The following is a 20,800-nucleotide window of genomic DNA, read 5'->3' on the forward strand; positions in this document are numbered from 1 at the left end:
AAAAAATAGAATTAATCTAAAAACTTCCAATTCAATCTAATCTTTCTTTTAAAAATGAACTTCAAATATTTTGTGAAGAGTTAATATGCATAAATACATTAAATATCTATTAATTCCTTTTGACAATTTACCAAGACATTTACTTGTTGCATTTTTATATGATACCTCATGTTTTTTTTATTGGATTGTTGTTCCATTATTATTTAATGAACAAGGGGCAACTCCAGTCCAACTTGCTTTATTACAAACAATTTGTTTTGTTATTTATGCAATTCTTGCACCATTTGGTGGAAAATTAGCAGATAAAATAAGTCCATTTATAGTGGTTAGAATGTCAATGGTATTTCTAACTATAGGAGAAGCTATTGTTGCTATATGGCCATCAAGTAAAATCGCAATTTATTTTTCTGCAGCATTTTGGGCATTTTCAGCATTTACATTTTGGCCAGCTGCTGTGGGAACAGTAGGTAAAGAAGCTGGTATTGGACATGAAGCTAGAAATTCAGGGTTATTTGCTGTATGTTGGTCATTTGGTAAAGCTATTGGATATGCAGCTGGAGGAACACTTAAAAGTTCATTAGGATCAAGTACATCATTGTATATTTCAATTGGAATTAATATAGTTATTGCAATTGTGTATCCATATCGACATGTTAAATGGTTACGAGATAAAATTAAAAAAGAAAAAGAAGGATTAAAAGGTAATAAAGAAGAACCATTGACAAAAGAAACAATTACAACAAACGAAAACAATAATAATAAAGATGATGTTGAAATTCCAATTGATGTTGCTAAAGTAATTGGAATAGAAAATACACCAAATAAATCAATTAAAGTAAAATGGACTGAACAACAATTAAAAAATAAAACATATACCTTTTTGGGGTATTTAATGCAATTAGGTATTTTTGGGACATCTGCAGTTGTTACAAATCAATACATTAAAATTGCTGATGAAAAATCAATTGGTATTCCAATGAAAGGTAGTCCTGAAGATAATTTTGTATCAATTAATTTTTGTATTATGTACATAGCTCAAACACTTACATTTGTTGCTATGAGTATTACTGATAAATGGACGTATAAAAGAACTCTTTTTTTAATCGCAATGGCAGTGTTTACATTATTCTTAATATTATTAACAGTTGTATTTAATCCATATGTTATTTTTGTAATTTCATTTTTTGCTGGGATTGCTGCTGGTTTTAGTTATCAAACATCAACTTACTATTCTTTAAGAGCAAGTGAAAAATCAAAAGGTTTATTTGTAGGTATTAGTGAAAGTGTAGCTGCACTATCTAATGGATTATTACCATTATTTGCTGCTTTATTATCTCAAGCATTTAATGTATTTGCAACTATTTATTTCTGTATTGCAATTATGATTGTTGTAATGATTCTCTTTGAGGTTTTGTATCATACATTAACCTATATCAATAACAAAAGACAAGCAAAAAGAGTTAGTATTTCTACAGACCCTAATATTAACCAAAGTAATTCTACAATCCCAAAAGAAAATGAAGAACATAAAAGTTCTTCAATAAATGAAACTGACTAAGAATGAAAAATAATAAACTAAATTATTTTTATGAAAACACCTAATAATTAATTAATTTTTTAAGTATTTAAAATGAATTTAATTCACTTCACAAATTAGATTTTAATATTAATTTTAAAATTATATGAAATAAAGTCAAAGAAAATAATAAAAAAATATTATTATTTCAAAAAAAAATATAAACCAACAAATATAAATATAAAAACAATTACTTCAAGTAACAAAATATCACAACAACTGTCTTAATTATCTCTCGGTTCAAGTATTATTAAATCAATTTAATATAAATTTCAATCATTGTTATAGCAAAAATAAACGGTATAATGAACTATACTAAAATAAATAAAAAATATTAATCCCCATTATGTTTATAGAATTAATAAATTGAAAAAGGTTATTAAAAAACACAAAAATTTCAAATATAAAATAAAACAATTGATGAATTTTTAATATCATCATTTGAGAATAGATGATACTTTATAAAAAAAATAACAAAAAAAAAGACAATTAAATAGATATATCTACAAATGGATTTTCTTCATATTGAGAAGTTATTACTTCAATGAATTCAATATCCTCTACTTCTATAATAGAGTTCATTTCTAACATGTTACTTTAATAAAAAAAATAACAAAAAAAAAACAAAAAGGTATAATAAGAAATGATAAATTATTGATGTCGCCATATATCAATAGAGAAGTATTAAATAAGACATATTTATAAAAACATTAATAAAAAAATTTTGGATATAAATTCTTTTAAATAAAAAAATAACGTACTATAGAAATAATTAAAATAATATTATCAGTAAATTGATTAATAAAGATAAACAATCAATAGGTTAATTTCAGTTAATGAAATTGCTATATGGCTTTATAAGAAACTGAGAAGAAAAAATAATAAAAATATAATTAATGCTTTATAGGATAAAAGTTGGTGTAATATTAAAATATTTCACTTTATAATGCTCAAACAAATGAACTGAGCTCTATAACGAGAATCACTAAACATTAAACAAAATGAAGTAATTCCTTTTTATCGTTCAAAAAACTGAGTAGTTTAGTATATGTAATAACTGATCTCTTTTTGTATTTGTTTTGAACTATAATTTCATATAAAAATAGACTAGTTAATTGTATTTAGTTTCACCTTTGCTATATATAGAGAATTGGCTCTTAATTTGCTTGCAAAAAAAGCATTTTCTCGATAAGCATTTGTTCTAATGACTTAAGACTTTTGAATTTACCTAATAAGACGGGATTTTCATGAACAAACGACCTTTTTTATAGAAAATCAAGAAAAAGTAGGTTTCAGATCAACGGAGAATGAATAAAATTGAAACATTATTCATTGGTTGTTTTATTAAAGAACCAATACAAATGAAAGCGAAAAATGTGTTTGGTTTTCTAGAAAAGAATCAGCAAGAGCCATATTAACATCTCAAAAATCTCTAGGATTGCTTCATTATGAAAGCAACAAGAAATACATTTAATTCTACGGTTATGACAAAATCAGTTGGGTCCCTTTCTGATATAATTAATAACCAGAATAGAAATTCTAATTCTGAACTTGCTGTATCAGATTCACCATCACCAAGAATAAGTAAAACACCTGATTTAAATATTAGTTTTAGAAGAAGGACAAATAGAAGACAGACATTAGCTGAATATCTTTTTGTTTCTAATTCACCTGAATCTGTAGAAGAAAATGAAATAAATTATAATACTTTATTACCCTCAGAACGAACTATGTTTGGTGTTAACTCAATAACACCACTAATTCTTTTGGGTGCCCTTGAACATCACTCTAACATTCAATTAATTGACTGCAGGTTTCCATATGAATTTGCTGGTGGTAGAATTCATGGAGCAATTAACGTTTGGAATGAGCAGTTATTAAATGAACATTTCCCGGTTGCCAAGGATATGCCTCAATCTTCTTCCATTCTCATATTTTATTGTGAGTATTCTGGAGAAAGAGGTCCTTCATTAGCTAAAAAGCTACATTCCATTGACAAAAATTCTTTAAATCCTTATCTAATATACAAAGAAATTTATGTCATTGAAAATGGCTTTTTAAGTGTTTTAAAAACTGTTCCTTATCTTATTGAAGGGGTCCATATTGCTATGGATGATGCTAGTTATTCTGAAGAAATGGTTTATTATCTTCGTCAAGTAAAATCTTCTTCAGGATCTAAAACTCCAAGAAGTCCTTCTTCACTCTCTTCATCTTCCCGTTTATTTTTACGGTCATACTAATCAATTCAAAAAAAAAAAATCACTTAATACTCAACAACAAAAACAATAGTGATTATAATATACTTTCATGTACACCTTTCTTGTTTATTTATTGTTTGATCTAATAAATTTTATTAAAAAGTTCAATTTTAATAATAAATCAAACTAACTATCTTCATTTTTTCATTAATAAAATCTTAAAAATAATTGAAACTATTTAAACATGGAAGCATTTACAAAAGAACAAGAAAAATTCCTCATTAAGCTAGTAAGAGAGTGTGGTAGAAATGAAATAAAAGGTGAGAGAACTAGAGAATATAAAGAAGAAGCAGAAAAATTAGGGCTTGACTGTAGTTGTGGTGGTTGTTTTGTTACTTATACGTTACATGGGGATCTCAGAGGATGTATCGGATGTTTTTTTCCTCATGGCCCCTTTTACCAAATTGTAAAAAAATATTGTAAATATGCTCTCCATGATGATAGATTTGGTCCAATGACATTAAATGAATTTGAACAGGTTGATATTGCTGTTAGTATGTTAACAGAGCCAATTTATGTTAAAGATCCTTTAAAAGCAGTAATTCCGGGAGTTCATGGAATTATTGTAAGTAAAGGGAAATTAAATGGAACGTATTTACCAGAGGTATGTACAGAAGAAAATTGGGATGTTAAAACATTTGTTACTCATTGTGCTCGATATAAGGCTGGTATTTATGGAGATGTTTTAAATGATCCTGATGTAAAATGGCAAACATATAAAAGTATTGTTGCACATTCAAAGTAAAATTTTATATTAATGAATAATAAAAAGTTTAATTAAAATATTTTCATTTCATCAATAACAGTAAATACTTCATCACGTTTCATAGGATTCATTTTACCTTTTACTTTAAAAACAAACTCTTTACCAAGAAATTTATTTATTTCTTTAATAACATCATCTTCATCTAAAACATTCATTTCATCAGCACTCATATTAAATAATTTTCTAGCACATTCATCAAATATGATGGCCCATTGTTCAAATGGTTCTTCTTCTTCATTATTTTCAAGTAAAACATTTACCTTATAATATAATTTTCCATTTCTTTTCCTATTACATTTATTACAATATGAATATCCTTCTTCTTTCTTACTTCTACATGTTTCACATCCATAATATGTTAGGTCATTTGTTTTAATTATTTTGATACGAGCTTTAATAATAAATATTGAGGGATGATTACTATCTCTCATTTTAACTTCATTAAAATATTCTTTTAATCCTTTAAGTCCAACAGCTTCATTTGATTTTCTTAATTTTTTTGAAAGTTCATTAAATGAAATATGTGCATTATCTTTTTTGATATTAAGAAGAGATTCATAACGTTGTTGTGAATATAGTGGTTGAACATAATTTGGAATGTCTGAATATTTGTTGATAACAACTATTTGACTTCCTTTTTTTAATTCACCAAAATAATTATCTCCATTTTTTGTTTTTATGATTTTACACTTTGTTATGAGAACAATACTGTTAGTATTTAGTTTTTCATTTACTAGCAATACTAGAGAATTTGAAAATATTTGAATATTAATAGAATATTCACTTTCATCTCCAATAATAATATTAGTTTTATCTTTATTTGTATTATTTAATGTAACATCACTTTCATCTCCTTTTTCTAATACACATCCAATAAAATAAAAGTCACTTGATAAATATTTTGTATTAATAATATCATGAATAGAATCTATTGTAGTAATTATTGATGGAATTGGTATTTTTGCAAGTGCAATTGAAGTAACACTAGTGACAATACCTTCAAGATTATTCATCATTCTTGTTTTAATTTTTTCTGATGTTTCATTCATTTTTTTAATTCTTATTTTATCCATAACAATAGTTTGTTCTTCAATAATTGATGAATAAAATTTATCAACCATTGCATTGAAAAATGATACTTTAAATTCACTTCCTTCATTGTCTTGAAGAATAACTGAAAAAATTTTACCTTCTTCATTTCCAAATTCATTAATTCTTGACTTATGTACTACATATCCTTTAATACAACACTTCATTGAATCTTGTTCTTTTAATAAATTAAATAAAATACTTTCATCTTCATTTATTTGTTGTTTATTATCATCGTCTTTTTCTAATTCACTTGTAATACTATGACGTTGAGCAGTTGGTAAAGTATTTTGAGAGTTTTGACTAATAGGTAATTGGCCGTGTTCTATTCCTAAGTACTGGTTGATATCAATTGGATTTCCTATTAATCCATCAAAATTTTCTTCACCTAAAAGATTATTTCATAAATCAATTAATAATTAACTTAATAAAACAAACACTCAAAATCTTTTACATCAATATATTTCTTTTCAGGAATATAGACACAGTCCCTAATACATATTTTTTGATACTGACGTGCTTGGTTATTTTTTGGAAATTTAGCTCGTGAAAAATATTCACCATCACTAATAATAATTTCAACTTCACTCTTTATTTCTTTAATTTGCACATTAACGTCTCCACAATTACTTCCAGTTTTAATGATATCTTCAATACAACCTCCTGTTATACTCATTAAATTTTTTTAGATTTTAAAGATCTGTTTTGACTTCTTTTATTTTTCCTTTCTTTAAACGAGATTTTTAGTTTTGTTATTTCCTTTTCTTTTTGTTTTCTGTTATTTTTGTTAAAAACCCTGATATTTCTTTAAGTATTTGAAAAGAACTTAAAAGTAAACTTTTAAGATGTTTATTTCAAAAGAAGGTTTACAATCTCTTCATAATTACTCTTTCAAAGGTGAAGATCATTCATTTTGTGCAAACCATATCTTAGCACCATTCATTTGGGAACCACTATTAAAGAATGTAATACCACGATGGTTAGCACCAAACATTTTAACAACAGTCGGATTTATTTCAATGACATTTGCATGGATAGTATTGGCCATTGCTACTCCAACAGGAACAGAACCAATTCATCCTATAGTATATCTCTTAACAATTATTTGTATTTTTATTTATCAAATAGCTGATAATATTGATGGAAGACAAGCAAGAAGAACAAAAAATGCAACACCATTAGGGGAGCTATTTGATCATGGAAATGATTCATTAATGATTGGAATATTTGCTCTTGTTGTTGTTTTAGCATTAAGGACAACAACCATATTAACATTATCAGTATTATTAATGTTATATTTAATATTTTTCCTTTCTCATTGGGAAGAATATCATACTGGTGTTCTAATTCTTGGACCATTATTAAATCCCACTGAATTACAATTAATGGTTATTGGAATGTTATTAGGAGAAACAGTATATTCAGACATTATTAGTATTTCAATTTTTGGATTCCAAATAAATACCACTATTGCTTATTGTGTAATTTTTGGAGCATTTGGAGCATTAGCTATGTATTCATATAATGTATATGCTTTTATTAAAGAAACTAAAAAGTGTTCTTTCAAAGATAGTTTAAAGAGATTATTCCCTTTTATGCAATTCTTTATATTAACAGGTATTTTATTCTTATTGACTGATGAATTATTTATTAGAAATAATTTCCATTCTATTGTTGCAATTACTATTCTTCTTAATGCATTTATAACTCAAAGAATTATTTTAAATAGAATTTGTAAAGAAGAAGTTAATTTATATTATTACATCAATATTATTTATGCTATTTATGTCTTTTTAATGGTTTGTAATATTCAAAAAGATTTAATTACATTTATTATGTTATTAATTTCGATTGGTCAAGAATCGTTATTTGCTATTAGTGTGTCTCTAACTATGTCAAAAGAAATTGGTATTAATGTTTGGACTGTAAAACAATGGGCAGAATAAATAGAATAAAATATTAAAATTAATCAAATTTCTTTATTTACTTCTGCCAATTTTATTTTTATTTGTTTTATTTTTACAACTGATGTTAGAAATGTCTTATTGTAATACTTCCATACTTTTATAATTATTCTGTTAATATTTTTAATTACAGTAATTATAGTTTTTCTTCAAAAAATTAACCATATTTAAGTCCCTTAAAAGTTCACTTGATTAATCATTCAAATCTACTTTATTCTATTTTTTTTCATACGTGTGGTGTTATTTCTAATTCTGGTTTTGATATTCATATATTTAATCTTGGACAGGCTGATTCACAACTAATTGTTTTCCCTTCTGGATATTCTATTCTAATGATGTGGTGAAACTGTTCCTTCATCAATGAATTGTAAAAAATTGTTAGTTAGATTTTTGAAGTTCTTGGGGATTATCATATAAATGTTTGAATGGTAATTCATCGTCATGATGATCATATTGGTACTGCTTTTAAGAATGGATTTTGGTATGATTAGAAAAGTGGAATTACTTTTGATAAGTTTATATATAGAGATTCTGGAATAATTGAAAATAGTCTTGCAATTTGTGATAACGTTGAAGATATTAACTGGAATAACATTGGATCATATGATGACACGGCAATCAAACTTATTATACTTCTAACACTCAATTAAAGACTCAAATAATGAAAATAAGAGAAATTATAGGTCATGTAGTAACCAAATTAATCCACCAGATAAAGATGCATTAGTACAAATTAATGTTTCTGATGGGTTAGGAGTCTTGGAAGATGGAGCCAATTTCTCAAGACTTTCATAGTTCTACTAAAAAACCAAGTGAAAATGAATATTCGATTGCTTTACGTATTCAGTCTGGTGATTTTGTTTATTCAACTGCAGGTGATTTAGACGGGCATTATTTTCGTGAAAGTAATATATCATGACAACGAATCACTTTACAAAAATATGGTTGAGATAGTTGATGTATATCACGTTAACCATCATGGTTCTGAACGTACAAATAATCTAGATTATCTTTAATCCCTTCAACCAACAATTGCTGTTATTTCATGTGGACAAAATAATAGATATTCTCATCAAGCTCAAAAAAGTATAGAACATATCACTGCACTTATGAAAAGGTTTATCTAACAAATGACTATAATCCAGAGGTAACTAATAACTTTATTGAATAAGTTATAATTGTAAATGATAAGATTCTAATTCATTATCCAAAAAATAGTGAAAATTTTTATGTTTTAGATAGCACAGAAACAATCAAGACAGCCTTTGCTGTAAAGAAAAATAAACTAAAGCCTGGTTTGTGCAAACTGTGATTAAAATGACTAACTTACAATAATTAATTATATAATTAATTTAATTCTTAACTATGTTTTATTCAAGTGTTATAAGAAGAATAATCAGGTTATGAAATAAACAAATCACAACAAAAGAGGTTTGTGTATTAAAATCCACCTAAGATAAGCCACAAAAGAAGTGACTAAAATAAATATATTGAATGTCTTTGTCAGAATTTAAAAATAAAAATTTTTAGTAAATAATATTTAATAATAAACTATAGAGAGTATTTAAAAAGTATTGTTGTATTTTAAGACTCTATTACTCTGTCTAGTTTTCATTGCTAATAACAAAAGTTGATTTTTATTAAGTAGATTATAGTCCATGTTAAGAAGGAAATTTTTAAATTAAGTCAGTTTTGATTTAATATGATTTGGACTATTGTTTGGTATTGTAAAATAAAAACTAAACATAATAGATTATCCGATTAGGTCCATACGTATACCTCAAATCAGTAATTCAGTATTTTTATATAGCTAAAAAAAAACAGAAACAATCCATTTAATATTTATTTATCAACTTTTAGAATTACAAATGAACAAGTGAGATCATCTGCAACAACCATCATTGCTCCTGAATTATTTAATGCATTACAATAAACTGGAGAACTAAATAATGTGACTAACTTTTGATTAAATTTAAATTGATACCCATCAACTACTTCATGTCCTCGACAAATTAATTCCAATTCGTTTCGTTCCATAAATTCAATACAAACATCTTCTCCATAATAATGAGACATTCCCCTAACAGTGTTTGGTTTCCATCCAAACATTGAACCAGGGTCAGACCATAATAAATCACAAACCATTCCTCCACATGGGATTTGTAGAGGTCTAGAAATTGTTTGTATTTGACTTAATAATTTTAAATCAGGTGAGATTCCACCATGAACACATAGTATTTTTTTATTTATTAACGCCAAAATTGGTAAATAAGCAAAAGTAGCATTAAATCGTTTCCAAACACTTTCATCATATCTACGAATACCTATTTTTTTAATATCATTATATCCAAATATTATATAAACAACAAACACTCATCATAAAATCCAAAAACTCGGTTAATTTCTTCACATTCATGATTTCCTCTAATAATGAAAAATTGTTGTGGATAACGCGCTTTTAGTGCATAAACAAGACATAGTACTTCTATACTATGACATCCTCTATCAACAAAATCTCCAAGAAACAAAAATTTTTCTTCAGTATAATTTACTGCTTTTAAAAATCGAATTAAATCAGTAAATTGTCCATGTAAATCTCCAATTACATTAATTGGTGCTTTTAATTCCATTAATGTTTCATCTTTACTTACTTCTTCTTGAAATACATCGCAAAGTTGCATAATTTCATCTTTTGTCACAATGATATTTTCTGGGAATGAATTAATAACATTCATTAATCTTGAGATAATATCATCTAAGTGTGTTGTGTCCATATAATAGTTAGAAAATTTAAAATTTTAAGATATTATTTTTATAGTTTCATTAATTAAATTATAGGAAAAAATAATTAATAAAAATAATAATGGTATTGATTTAATTATCTTCAAATGTTTTAGAGTGAGACAAGTCAAATGGATTATTTTTATTCACTGTGGATGGACGAATTAGTGACTCTCTTTGAGTTGCATTAGCTCGAGGAACAAATTGTTTTGTTGTACTATCATTTAGTCCATTACTTTCTTCAGGTTTTTCATTTGAAGATGAAACGGTAGATTTAACAACAGGAAGTTTTGGAAGTGGTCTTGAACTACTTTGTTGTGACTGAAGTCTTTGTGTAGAGACAACAGAAGCAGAAGTAGATAAAGGTGATTTAGAGATATTTCTTTTTGGGAGAGGTGGTCTTGTCCTAGAAGTAGTGTTATTAACCAAAACAGGGGCTGTATTTAAACAAATCGAGTCCAGTTGAAGGTTAGGAGATTTTCTATCACTAGGTACTATATTTATATTTATAAATATTGGAGATTGTGCTTTTTCATTTGGAGTGGCACATGGAGATAATTCAACTGTTGGTGAACTGGAGTGTGGACTTTCCTTAGATCCTTCTTTGTTTTCTCTTTCTTCTTTCATTTTTCTAATGATCTCTTCTCTTCTTTCACTACCTTTTCTCATAAAATCACATTTTCTTGGTGAACAACAATGGAGTGTTTCTTCTCCTTTTTCCCACCCACTTCTTTCAGAACTAGGACTGTTGTTAGAACTTCCTGGTGTAAGAGATTTATTAACTTCATTAGTTAAAATAACTTTATCTTCTGATTCTATAAACTTGTTTCTTACACGTGGAGAGAGTGATAAACTTCTTTCAGCTTTTCTTTCAAATGAATCATTTCTATCTATTAGTTGTGAATCATTAGAGTTATTGACCTCAGTTAATTTAAATCGTCCTATTGCTAATTTATGTGTTTTAACAATTTCTTCCTCTTTTTCATCAATTTCTTCATCTCCTTCAACAACAGCAGCACATAACAATTCATCTGAAATAATTGAACCATTTCTATTCTTACCAATTTTTAATCTACTTCCTTTTGAATGTTTTAAAGTCATTGTGTTAATCTTCTTAAATGGACATTTTGTTGGGTTCTTCACAAGATCTAAATGAGAGTTTTTATGATTTAATAATTTGTTTACTGCATTAGGTTCATTTATTGCTTGTTTAATATCTTCAATATGTTTAACTCTTACCTCTTCATCCATAATTGGAGTTAATGAATAATTTCTAATCATTTCAATAAAAGTAACTGATGGGATTTCAATTGGAGGTAGTGTAGGGAATTTTAGAATTAATAGTTTAAACATTTCTTTTGCAACAGACTCATCAACCAACTCAAGGAATAGAAATTGTGAGTAAGAAAGAATATGATCAATTTTTGATGGATTTGGTAATAGCCATTGACTAAATAATTCTAAAATAACTTTCACTAATCCACGTAAAGAAGATGAAATATTTGAATACAATTTAAACAAAAGGTCTTGTTGTTCTTTAACTTCCAATTGAGTGAAATTATTAATTGACTCTAAATCATTAATAGGTAATAATGGGATATTTAAAGTATAAAAATACATATAAAAAATACCAACTAATGTAGGAGATGGTAAAGCATCATAACCAATACGAACTCCACTTTCTATCTTTTCAGATTCAATCATTGCATCTTCCAATGACATATTTTCAAAGAAATGGTCTTCAAAAAAATCACTTTTAAAATACATTGCTTTTATAATTTCTATTAATATTTTTGGTGAATGATATGTTGAGTTTTGAATTACAAATTCAGGACTAATTCCAAATAATTGATATTTATTAAATTTAACATGGTTGATATGAAGATGGAATATTAATTGTTGAATAACTTCTTTATCTGCATCAAATAAAAGTTCATTATTTGTAGATGGTATTGATGCTCCTTCATTAGAAATCCCTTTTTCTATCATTTCAAATGGATACTCATATTTAATACGTAATAATAATCTTGGTTGTTGTATAAACATTAATACTTTTACAAAATCTAATGGGAAACAACATTGAAACACTTTTTCTTTATATAATAAGATAAATTGATCAACAACCATTAAAGTACATTGTTCTGGTAATGTATGACCAGTTCCATCACACATTTTTATTTCAAATTTTTTATAATTCCAAAAAGAATTAAATCTAATTTCATCAATATCTAAGTTACTAAAATATAATGAAAGTGAAGATATATTAATAAGATATAACATATCATCTCTTTTCCAATTGTATTCTTGAAGACTATATTGAATAGATAAAAATCCTTCAACCGTAAAGTCATGAGAAATTTTTAAAGGAATAAATGAAAATGAATTTAAAATATATGTATGGAATATTGGATATTGTTGTATTAAAGGAACAGTATTATCTATTGGTATTTGACAATTAGCTAATGACCCATTATATTCAAAAATACAATTAACATATTTTACATCACTTAATACAGTAGCAAAACTAATTGTTTTAAATGTGTGTTCAAAGAATACTTCATCAATAATTTTATTAGGAGGATAACAATAATTAGGTTGGTTTTCAAAAAAGAAGAAAAATATTTTTTTATTTTGATAATTAAACTCTTTACCATTAATATCATTTAAAACTCTTCCTAATGTTAAACGTTCTTTTAATGGTAAAAATCTTCTTATTTTAATTTGGTTAGGTAATACTACTGATATAGATAAGTGTCCGTCTGGTATTTCTTCTTGTGTAAATACCTCTTGTGTAACACAATCAGATACTTCAAGTTGTTTAGAAATATTATATTGAAAAGAATCACTACCAGGTTTTTTTTCAACAAACTCTCCATGTTGAATTTTATCAATAATATATGTTTGATATTCTTCAGATTTTAATATTTTACTTCCATATGAAAGTTGTTGAATTCTATTAATTGTAATAACAATATCACTAAGTTTTCTACATTTAGCAAAATTAATTGTAGAATCAGATGTAATTGTTTTATTACCATCATTAGTAAATAATAAATCACTCAATATTAATCCTAAAAATGGTACCATTGCTGCTGTACAATTATCTTCTGCAACTCTTAAACTTTTCCAATTTCCTTCCATATTAGCTACTTTTCTTACTGTTTCAAATTTCTCCTGAACATCATGACTTACTGCTTTAAATGTTCGTTTTAATCGATGAAGAGCTGATGTTTCAAATAAAGTTACAATACAAACAACAATAAAGAAATTATTAAGTTGAAGACAATAATATGCAATAAGATCTAATCGTTCTACAATTAATGCACGTTTTTGAAGATCGTTTTGTCCTAATATTAATTCAGTTAAACAATTTTGAAAAGCATTATAAAAATTAGTCATTTCTATAATATTAAAACATTCATTCTTTGTAGCGTTTGAAGTTGATTTAAAGAATTCTACAAGTTTAATTTTTCTAAAAAGTTCAGATGTAAACAAAGTAATTTGTTTAGCAAATTCTAATGGTGGAAAATCCATTAGTTTTGGTTCTCTTTTTAACTTAAAAACGTTATGTAATGAAGGTATAATTGGTTGTACTGTATCACTAACACTTTGAATTAACACAAGACCATTTCCAGTTAATATCCTTTCCATAACATCAGTAATAAGAAGAACTTGTTTTTTCATACCATATCTTTTCATTAAATCTAAAAACTGATTTGTTTGTTCTACAATTGGCATTGATTTATCAATAGTTATTTGCCAAGTATTTTCAATCCAATACTTAATTGCATTAATAATTCTTGCTTTAATTTTTTGTGATAATATTCCATCATTACAACAACATTTCTCAAATCTGTCTTGAAGCATTGAAAGCATTATGTTAGTTGTTGTAAAAGAAGAATGTGTCCAAATAAAAGCTCTCATAATATCACTATCTTCTGTACAAACACAATTAATAAGAGAGTCAATGCATCCACTCATTACAGCATTATTTTCTCTAATAACATTTTCTTGGAAATATTTCATAAAAAGTGTATCTTCGTATTCACCAGGAAAATAAATTAATTTGTTTTCATTTTTTTTTACTTTAATCATTTGGCTTTGAACTTCATTACTTTTATCAATACTAATTAATGTAGAACTTCCATTTTCTTCAGGCTGAAGAATAAACGTAGGGCATTGATGGTTTCGACTTATTTCAAGTGTTCGACTAATCTCAGTTTGAATTCGTTGAGATGTAAGAAAACTTTTCCCATTTTTTAAAAACTTAAACAATATTCCATTTTCATTATTTTTCGATGGATTACTATTATTTCGATTTGTACTTATAAATAATTTACTTGTGATAGATTGGAGCAAATGGCTTGAGTGAATTTCTTTCATATAAAATACACTATAAAATAACAATTTTTTTTTATTTTTTTCTTTTCTATTCTTTTAATTTTTTTATTATATTTTACTATTCTTACTTTTTTTCCTTTTTATTGAAAATAAAAGAAAAATAATTTTTTTTCTTTTATTTTTTTTTTTATTTGAAAAGGGCTTTAAAACTATAAAAATATAGTTAAAATATAATAATAATAATTCAAAAAAGCTTTAGTTGTTTTTAAGCTTGCATATAAGCAATTGAATCCCATGGATCTATTTCTTCTGAACAATAAGCATTCATTAACATAGTAAACTCTTTAGAATCATACGATTTTCCTTTGAAACTTTCTAATAATAATAAGGCATTTTGAATTGCAATTTCTTTATCTTTGAATTGATTCATTACATCAACCCATCCTAATTCATCAATAGTAGTATCCATTCCACTTGCGTGTGCAATGGTTTTTAATTGTTCACATCCTGTAACAATTGGAAGGTGCATATGTTGAGTAAAAGCTTCCCAAACATCTAAATTTCTTAATACATCAGGTGCAAGACAGGTAGTAGCTAATATGTATAACTTCTTTCCAGTAGGAACTGGTTTACGAATATAAGCCAATAGTAAATGTAAAACAGTGTTATCAAAACGTGGTCCAAATGGAGTATATTCTAATATTCTTTCTAAGTCATCAATAATAATAACACTTTGAGTTGATCTATGTGCATCAGTAAATACTTTAGCAATTTTAGAACATTTTATAGCATCAGAATATCCAACCAATTGCTCTGCAGATAATACTTTAATAAATGGAAATCCACTTTGTTTAGCTGCTTCTACTGCAAGAGCAGTTTTACCACTACCATGTTTACCACCAATCATAACAGCAATTTTATTAGTAACTGTAGAGGTACTTAATTGTTGAACAGAATCTTTTAACATTTCTCTAACATGCATTTGTGCAGATGAATACACTAACATTGGATTAGGAAGAGTTGGAATTTGGTCATCACTATCAACACCAAAAGCAGGTTTCATTTCTCCTAATGCCATATCAAAGTGCTCTCTTTTAACAACAAATTTATCATTCTTTGGTTTACATTTCTCCATATCAAAATTTTCTTTCATAGCAAAAGATGAAGCAGAAATAACTAATCCTTCTAATTCAGCACCAGAAAAGTTCTTTGTTTGTTTAGCTAATTCTTCAATAGAAACACTAGAATCTAACATATGATTTTCCCTCATTTTTTTTGTATGAATATTTAAAATCTGAACTCTACCATGTTCATCTGGTAATCCAATTTCAATTTGAACTTCAAGTCTTCCTGGTCTTAATAAAGCATCATCTAACATATCAATTCTATTAGTCATTCCAATAACAAGAATATTATTTAATGCATTAACTCCATCAATCTTACTTAACAATTGATTAACGATAGTATCAGATACTCCAGTAGAATCATTACGACTTCCTCTTTGTTTACAAATAGCATCTAATTCATCTAGAATAATAATGTGTAACTGACTGTCATCTCCTCTTTGACTTTGTTCAGCTTCTGCTTCTGCAAATAAGTTTCTGATATTAGCTTCTGACTCTCCAACATATTTATTAAGAATAGATGGTCCTTCAACTAATTTAGGTTCAACAGAAGAAACCATTTTACCTATTTGTCTTGCCATTAAAGTTTTTCCACATCCTGGTGGTCCATATAACAAAATTCCTTTGACATGTTTAATACCTAATTTTTTAATAGTTTCTGGTGGAAACATACGAGACATGAACGCCCTTCTTAAAATATCTGTAAATTCTTTATCAAGTCCACCAACTCCCATTCCTTCTGGATTAAAATTTTTAGTAAATAAAGTACCTTGAGTCATTCCACCATTGATAGTAAGTAATCCTCCATCTTTACCAAGTTTAGAAATATCAATATTCATTATCTTTTCATGAATAAGTCCTCGGTCTGCATTTTCAATAATTTCTCCTTTAGCTCCAACTAATTGAATTTCAGCAAATTTTAATAAGAATGGAATTCCTTTAACTGTTAATATTAATGATTGATTTTGAGTTATTATTTGTTTATTAAAGTCATTTTTAATTAATTTTCTAATATCTTCTGCATCAATTTCAATTTGTGTTGGTCTATTAAAGAACCCAATGTCAATTCTTAAATAGGAAGTACATCTTTGAGTTTGATTCGGTTCAAATTTAGTTATTTTTACTTGTTCATTTAATCCTAAATTCAAGTCTGTACGTTGTACTTTACTAAGATATAACTTTCCTTGTTCAACTATGTCTAAACTCGTAGCAGTATATACAAAATTATCTATTTTAACATATTCGGGTTGTTCAAATGATTTGTAATCATTGGTATTGAAATATACTTTATTTGTTAAGGTATATTTTATGTTTTTAATATCAAACTGACCTACTTGTAATGCAATTGTCATTGTATCTTATATTTTTAAGTTCTCTTTATTTTCAAGTCTTCTAAAAAAAACTTTTTAATAAAAATCCTCACCACTGAAAAATTCTTTCTTTTTGTGACATTTTTTATTATTAAATAATTTATGTTATATAAAACAAATTTATTATAGATTTTACAAAACTCATGAGTTTTGCTATTTGAAAATAAATATAGTTTTTTTATAATGACAAATACTAACATATTATAAAATCATAAAAACCTTAAAAAGCTATTAAAGTTTATTCAGAAGAACTTAAAAATAAAACTCAAGATGTCAAACACTTCATCAAGTTGTTCATACCCTTCTTCTTCACTAAAAGAGTTTCCTTCACCCACTGCACAAAACAAATTATTAAAACAAAAAGAAAATACTAAGACAGCATTACTAACAGCATTTGTTATTGGTGTATTAAATTGGGTTGGATGTACATTGGTTATTCACAAAAGAAAAAGGACAGCAGTTAAATCAATGCAATATTTTGACGTTGCAGAAATTCGTGGTCCAGCAACAGTGACGTCAAGTGATATTGATAAGATAGTTGAGGAATTTGAAAAAAATCAACCAGCATTATCTTCGACTGTTCTTTCTGATCCATCACCAAAAGATATTACGCGAATTTCTTTTCGTCATAAATCAAAAAGTGCACGATGTGCTATGTTTAATACAATGATGAAAGTAGCAGAAAAAGTTGGAAAAGATGAAGTTTCATTTGAAGTAGTAAATTCTAAACGGACAATATTAACAATTAAAAAATTAGGATTTAATTCTGTTAAATTAGCAGGAAAAACTTTAAACAAAGAATTAATTAATAATATAGCATGTTCATTACATAAAGCATTATGTAACTTTGTTGATAATTATAGAGAATTAAGAATAATTGATGAACATACAAGAGAAGTTGTTGTTCTAAAACCACATTTTCCTTTACTAGAAGATATTTTTTCTAGTTTTGGTGTTCCTTATTTTCATGAAACACGAGAAATAAGAGAACTTCGTAAATCAGAACTCCTTAACTTCATTAAAAGTCCACCAAAACCAAGTTCTTTTTTAAAGAAAAAACAAAATAAACTAAGTAATGAACCTTTTCAAGAATCAATAAAAACAAATGCAGCCCCAATTCCTTCTTCTTTAAAGACAAAACCTATAAGAAAATATTGGTTATTAACTGATGTTTTTCTTTATGAACAAGGTTGTAATATCTAAATTTAAATTGTTAATTTATTTCTTTTATTACTAATGAATTTAATTAATAAGATGGTTTTGAAAATAACTTTCTATAAATGATACTATTGCTGTTTGAAATTCTATATTACTAAATATGTCATTATGCCCACAATCTTCTACTAAATATAATTCAAAATTATCTTTACATTTAATTGCTTCACTTAACCGGGTGGCATGTGAGACATGGATAATTGTATCATTTAAACCATGGGCAATAAATACTGGCATTTTTAATTCTCTAATTGTATTCTCATTATTGAAAATATCAGTAAATGGAATATATGTTAATCTTTGATCAACAACAGCACAAGCAGAAGTAAATCCACTTATAGATAATACACTTCCAAGAACACCTGGTTGAATATTATATTTTTTTAATTTATTCAATTGAATTTGATTTGCTAGCCATAACGATGGTCCACATCCTATAGAATGACCCATAAGAGCAATATTTTTTTGTGGTATATTCATATCTTTCACAACCATAAGAAAAATCGATAAAATGTCTTGATTACAATTATTTTCTGAAGGATCACCAATATTACTTCCATAACCAGTATAGTCATAACCAATGATATTGCATTGAACAATTTTAGAAAATCTTCTCATACATTCTATAGAAGTAGAAATATCTTCAGCATTTCCATGTGAAAATATAATATACCTATTACTTGGAGGTTCTGAATTTATAATGTAATAAGGAACATGTCTATTATTAATATGGCAAATTTCAAATGCATTAATAGGATATTTGTTTTGAGGAGGAAGAAAAGCATACTTACTAGTGATGCTGTTGCCCATACAAAATAGTTTAATAACTTAATAATAAGTTAAAGATTTCTTTATTCTCGTTTTTGTAATCTCCTAAAATATTTTTTAACAAGAATTTTGTTTATCATTTTTCATAAGTGTTATTTAAGGTTCTCATAGAAAATAAAAAAAAACCAAACCAAAAAATTCCATTTTATTCACCCTAGAAATATAATCTTTTACTACTAAAAGATCTAGAAACTAGTATCTTTATTAACATAAAAACACTATGTCAAGTTTATCCTCACCAACAGTCAACCCATCTACTCCTAGTACTATTGCCAACCCAATAGATATTTCAAAAACAGTCGTTACATTTACTGATGGAACACAAGAAATTCATACTAGACCATTGCACTTAACCAATTTACTTACACATCCCTCACTAAATAATAGTGATTTAGTTGGTATTATGGTCAATGGAAGAGTGTATTCAACAAATGCTATCATTAATATTGGTATTGCTAATATTACTCCTGTATTTTTAAATTCTTATGAGGGATTTTCAATTTATAGAAGGTCATTGGTTATGGTATTTGCTACTGCTGCTTTTATGACATATGGAACAAAGTTTGGAGTTACTGTTGAACATCATGTCAATAATGGATATTGTATTAATAAATCTAATGGAAAAGAGTTTACAGAAGAAGAGTGTAATACTATTAAAAACAAAATGAAAGAATTAATCAATGAGAATAAAGAGATAAAAGAAGTAGTTCTATCACATGCAGAAGCAATCAATTATTTCACAGAAACTAATAGAGGAATGACACTTTCACTTTTAAAAAGTACAAATAATGAAGAAGTTAAATGTAGTTATTTAGAAGGATTTATGACATTATTTATCAGACCACTTTTAGGAAGAACAGGAATATTAAAAGATTTTAATTTAATACTAGGAACTGATAAAACAGGAATGATGTTATTATTCCCTCAAGAAAACAAACCAATTCCAAAAACAATAAAAGAAATTGAAACAAAAAAGATCATAGAAAATTACAAAGCAACAAATAAAGTAGCACGAGCAGTTGGAATTGAATGTATTGGTGATCTCAACAAGAAGATTATAAAAGGAGATAAAACAACTGTAATGATGATGGAAAATAGACAAGATATGGAAATAGCACAAATAGCAGAAGACGCTATTGAAAAGATTAAAACAAGAGGAGTTAAACTTATTTCTATTGCAGGGCCAAGTGCATCAGGTAAGACTACATTTAGTAAAAAACTTGGAGTACAATTAAAACTTAGAGGAATTACACCAGTTGTATTAAGCACTGATGATTATTATAAGCACCGTGTAGATTCTCCTAAGGATGAGTATGGAAATTATGATTTCGAGTGTTTAGAAGCATTGAGACTTGATGATTTGAATGATACACTTACACGACTCTTCCGAGGAGAAGAAGTTCATCCATATGTTTTTGATTTTGTGTCAGGTAAATATTCATTAATACAAGACAAAGTTCTAAAATTGCCACCAAATGGGAGTTATTG

General features: G+C 26.6%; 11 protein-coding genes across 11 annotated transcripts in view, besides 24 other annotated features; 6 read left to right on the top strand and 5 right to left on the bottom strand.

Moving 5' to 3' along the window:
- Window positions 1-85: 85 nt before the first annotated feature.
- On the top strand, window positions 86-1,558 carry EDI_144510 (uncharacterized protein; the record flags this gene model as incomplete). Its single annotated transcript, XM_001739155.1, has 1 exon — window positions 86-1,558. One exon carries the CDS (start codon window positions 86-88, stop codon window positions 1,556-1,558), a length of 1,473 nt encoding a protein of 490 aa, XP_001739207.1.
- A 5-nt stretch (window positions 1,559-1,563) lies between these two features.
- Window positions 1,564-1,642: a sequence feature (AT_rich).
- Window positions 1,643-1,673: 31 nt separating this feature from the next.
- Window positions 1,674-1,762: a microsatellite.
- Window positions 1,763-1,821: 59 nt separating this feature from the next.
- Window positions 1,822-1,849: a sequence feature (AT_rich).
- A 43-nt stretch (window positions 1,850-1,892) lies between these two features.
- Window positions 1,893-1,915: a sequence feature (AT_rich).
- Window positions 1,916-2,052: 137 nt separating this feature from the next.
- Window positions 2,053-2,169: a repeat region.
- Window positions 2,170-2,172: 3 nt separating this feature from the next.
- Window positions 2,173-2,200: a sequence feature (AT_rich).
- Window positions 2,201-2,271: 71 nt separating this feature from the next.
- Window positions 2,272-2,363: a sequence feature (AT_rich).
- Window positions 2,364-2,449: 86 nt separating this feature from the next.
- Window positions 2,450-2,474: a sequence feature (AT_rich).
- A 550-nt stretch (window positions 2,475-3,024) lies between these two features.
- Window positions 3,025-3,816, top strand: EDI_144520 (M-phase inducer phosphatase, putative; the record flags this gene model as incomplete). Its single annotated transcript, XM_001739156.1, has 1 exon — window positions 3,025-3,816. The coding sequence occupies one exon, from the start codon at window positions 3,025-3,027 to the stop codon at window positions 3,814-3,816; it is 792 nt and encodes a 263-aa protein (XP_001739208.1).
- A 101-nt stretch (window positions 3,817-3,917) lies between these two features.
- Window positions 3,918-3,956: a sequence feature (AT_rich).
- A 62-nt stretch (window positions 3,957-4,018) lies between these two features.
- EDI_144530 (protein MTH_857, putative) lies at window positions 4,019-4,579 on the top strand (the record flags this gene model as incomplete). Its single annotated transcript, XM_001739157.1, has 1 exon — window positions 4,019-4,579. One exon carries the CDS (start codon window positions 4,019-4,021, stop codon window positions 4,577-4,579), a length of 561 nt encoding a protein of 186 aa, XP_001739209.1.
- Window positions 4,577-4,623: a sequence feature (AT_rich).
- On the bottom strand, window positions 4,612-6,365 carry EDI_144540 (uncharacterized protein; the record flags this gene model as incomplete). The annotated part of the gene is made up of 2 exons (XM_001739158.1): window positions 4,612-6,077; window positions 6,128-6,365. 2 exons carry the CDS (start codon window positions 6,363-6,365, stop codon window positions 4,612-4,614), a joined length of 1,704 nt encoding a protein of 567 aa, XP_001739210.1.
- Window positions 5,869-5,890: a sequence feature (AT_rich).
- Window positions 6,366-6,534: 169 nt separating the features above from the next.
- Window positions 6,535-7,997, top strand: EDI_144550 (choline/ethanolaminephosphotransferase, putative; the record flags this gene model as incomplete). Its single annotated transcript, XM_001739159.1, has 3 exons — window positions 6,535-7,605; window positions 7,725-7,794; window positions 7,837-7,997. The coding sequence occupies 3 exons, from the start codon at window positions 6,535-6,537 to the stop codon at window positions 7,995-7,997; spliced, it is 1,302 nt and encodes a 433-aa protein (XP_001739211.1).
- Window positions 6,971-6,998: a sequence feature (AT_rich).
- Window positions 7,631-7,675: a sequence feature (AT_rich).
- Window positions 7,684-7,711: a sequence feature (AT_rich).
- A 986-nt stretch (window positions 7,998-8,983) lies between the features above and the next one.
- Window positions 8,984-9,011: a sequence feature (AT_rich).
- Window positions 9,012-9,160: 149 nt separating this feature from the next.
- Window positions 9,161-9,204: a sequence feature (AT_rich).
- Window positions 9,205-9,495: 291 nt separating this feature from the next.
- Window positions 9,496-10,427, bottom strand: EDI_144560 (serine/threonine protein phosphatase PP1 isozyme, putative; the record flags this gene model as incomplete). Its single annotated transcript, XM_001739160.1, has 2 exons — window positions 9,496-9,977; window positions 10,025-10,427. 2 exons carry the CDS (start codon window positions 10,425-10,427, stop codon window positions 9,496-9,498), a joined length of 885 nt encoding a protein of 294 aa, XP_001739212.1.
- An 11-nt stretch (window positions 10,428-10,438) lies between these two features.
- Window positions 10,439-10,518: a sequence feature (AT_rich).
- Window positions 10,519-10,527: 9 nt separating this feature from the next.
- Window positions 10,528-14,817, bottom strand: EDI_144570 (guanine nucleotide exchange factor, putative; the record flags this gene model as incomplete). The annotated part of the gene is made up of 1 exon (XM_001739161.1): window positions 10,528-14,817. One exon carries the CDS (start codon window positions 14,815-14,817, stop codon window positions 10,528-10,530), a length of 4,290 nt encoding a protein of 1,429 aa, XP_001739213.1.
- Window positions 10,930-10,951: a sequence feature (AT_rich).
- Window positions 13,049-13,077: a sequence feature (AT_rich).
- A 24-nt stretch (window positions 14,818-14,841) lies between the features above and the next one.
- Window positions 14,842-14,917: a microsatellite.
- Window positions 14,918-14,921: 4 nt separating this feature from the next.
- Window positions 14,922-15,020: a sequence feature (AT_rich).
- Window positions 15,021-15,040: 20 nt separating this feature from the next.
- On the bottom strand, window positions 15,041-17,251 carry EDI_144580 (vesicle-fusing ATPase, putative; the record flags this gene model as incomplete). Its single annotated transcript, XM_001739162.1, has 1 exon — window positions 15,041-17,251. One exon carries the CDS (start codon window positions 17,249-17,251, stop codon window positions 15,041-15,043), a length of 2,211 nt encoding a protein of 736 aa, XP_001739214.1.
- Window positions 17,252-17,349: 98 nt separating this feature from the next.
- Window positions 17,350-17,397: a sequence feature (AT_rich).
- Window positions 17,398-17,539: 142 nt separating this feature from the next.
- EDI_144590 (uncharacterized protein) lies at window positions 17,540-18,472 on the top strand (the record flags this gene model as incomplete). Its single annotated transcript, XM_001739163.1, has 1 exon — window positions 17,540-18,472. One exon carries the CDS (start codon window positions 17,540-17,542, stop codon window positions 18,470-18,472), a length of 933 nt encoding a protein of 310 aa, XP_001739215.1.
- Window positions 18,470-18,522: a sequence feature (AT_rich).
- Window positions 18,512-19,294, bottom strand: EDI_144600 (uncharacterized protein; the record flags this gene model as incomplete). The annotated part of the gene is made up of 1 exon (XM_001739164.1): window positions 18,512-19,294. One exon carries the CDS (start codon window positions 19,292-19,294, stop codon window positions 18,512-18,514), a length of 783 nt encoding a protein of 260 aa, XP_001739216.1.
- Window positions 18,854-18,877: a sequence feature (AT_rich).
- A 238-nt stretch (window positions 19,295-19,532) lies between the features above and the next one.
- EDI_144610 (uridine cytidine kinase I, putative) overlaps window positions 19,533-20,800 on the top strand; it is a gene marked incomplete at both ends in the record, with an annotated part of 1,795 nt that continues 527 nt past the window's right edge. The window contains one exon of the mRNA XM_001739165.1: window positions 19,533-20,742. Coding sequence (XP_001739217.1) covers window positions 19,533-20,742 — 1,210 coding nt within the window. The remainder of the gene's footprint in view (window positions 20,743-20,800) is intronic.

Source organism: Entamoeba dispar, genomic scaffold (genome assembly GCF_000209125.1).
Source record: "Entamoeba dispar SAW760 scf_1105229462009 genomic scaffold, whole genome shotgun sequence".
NCBI classification, from domain to species: Eukaryota; Evosea; order Mastigamoebida; family Endamoebidae; genus Entamoeba; species Entamoeba dispar.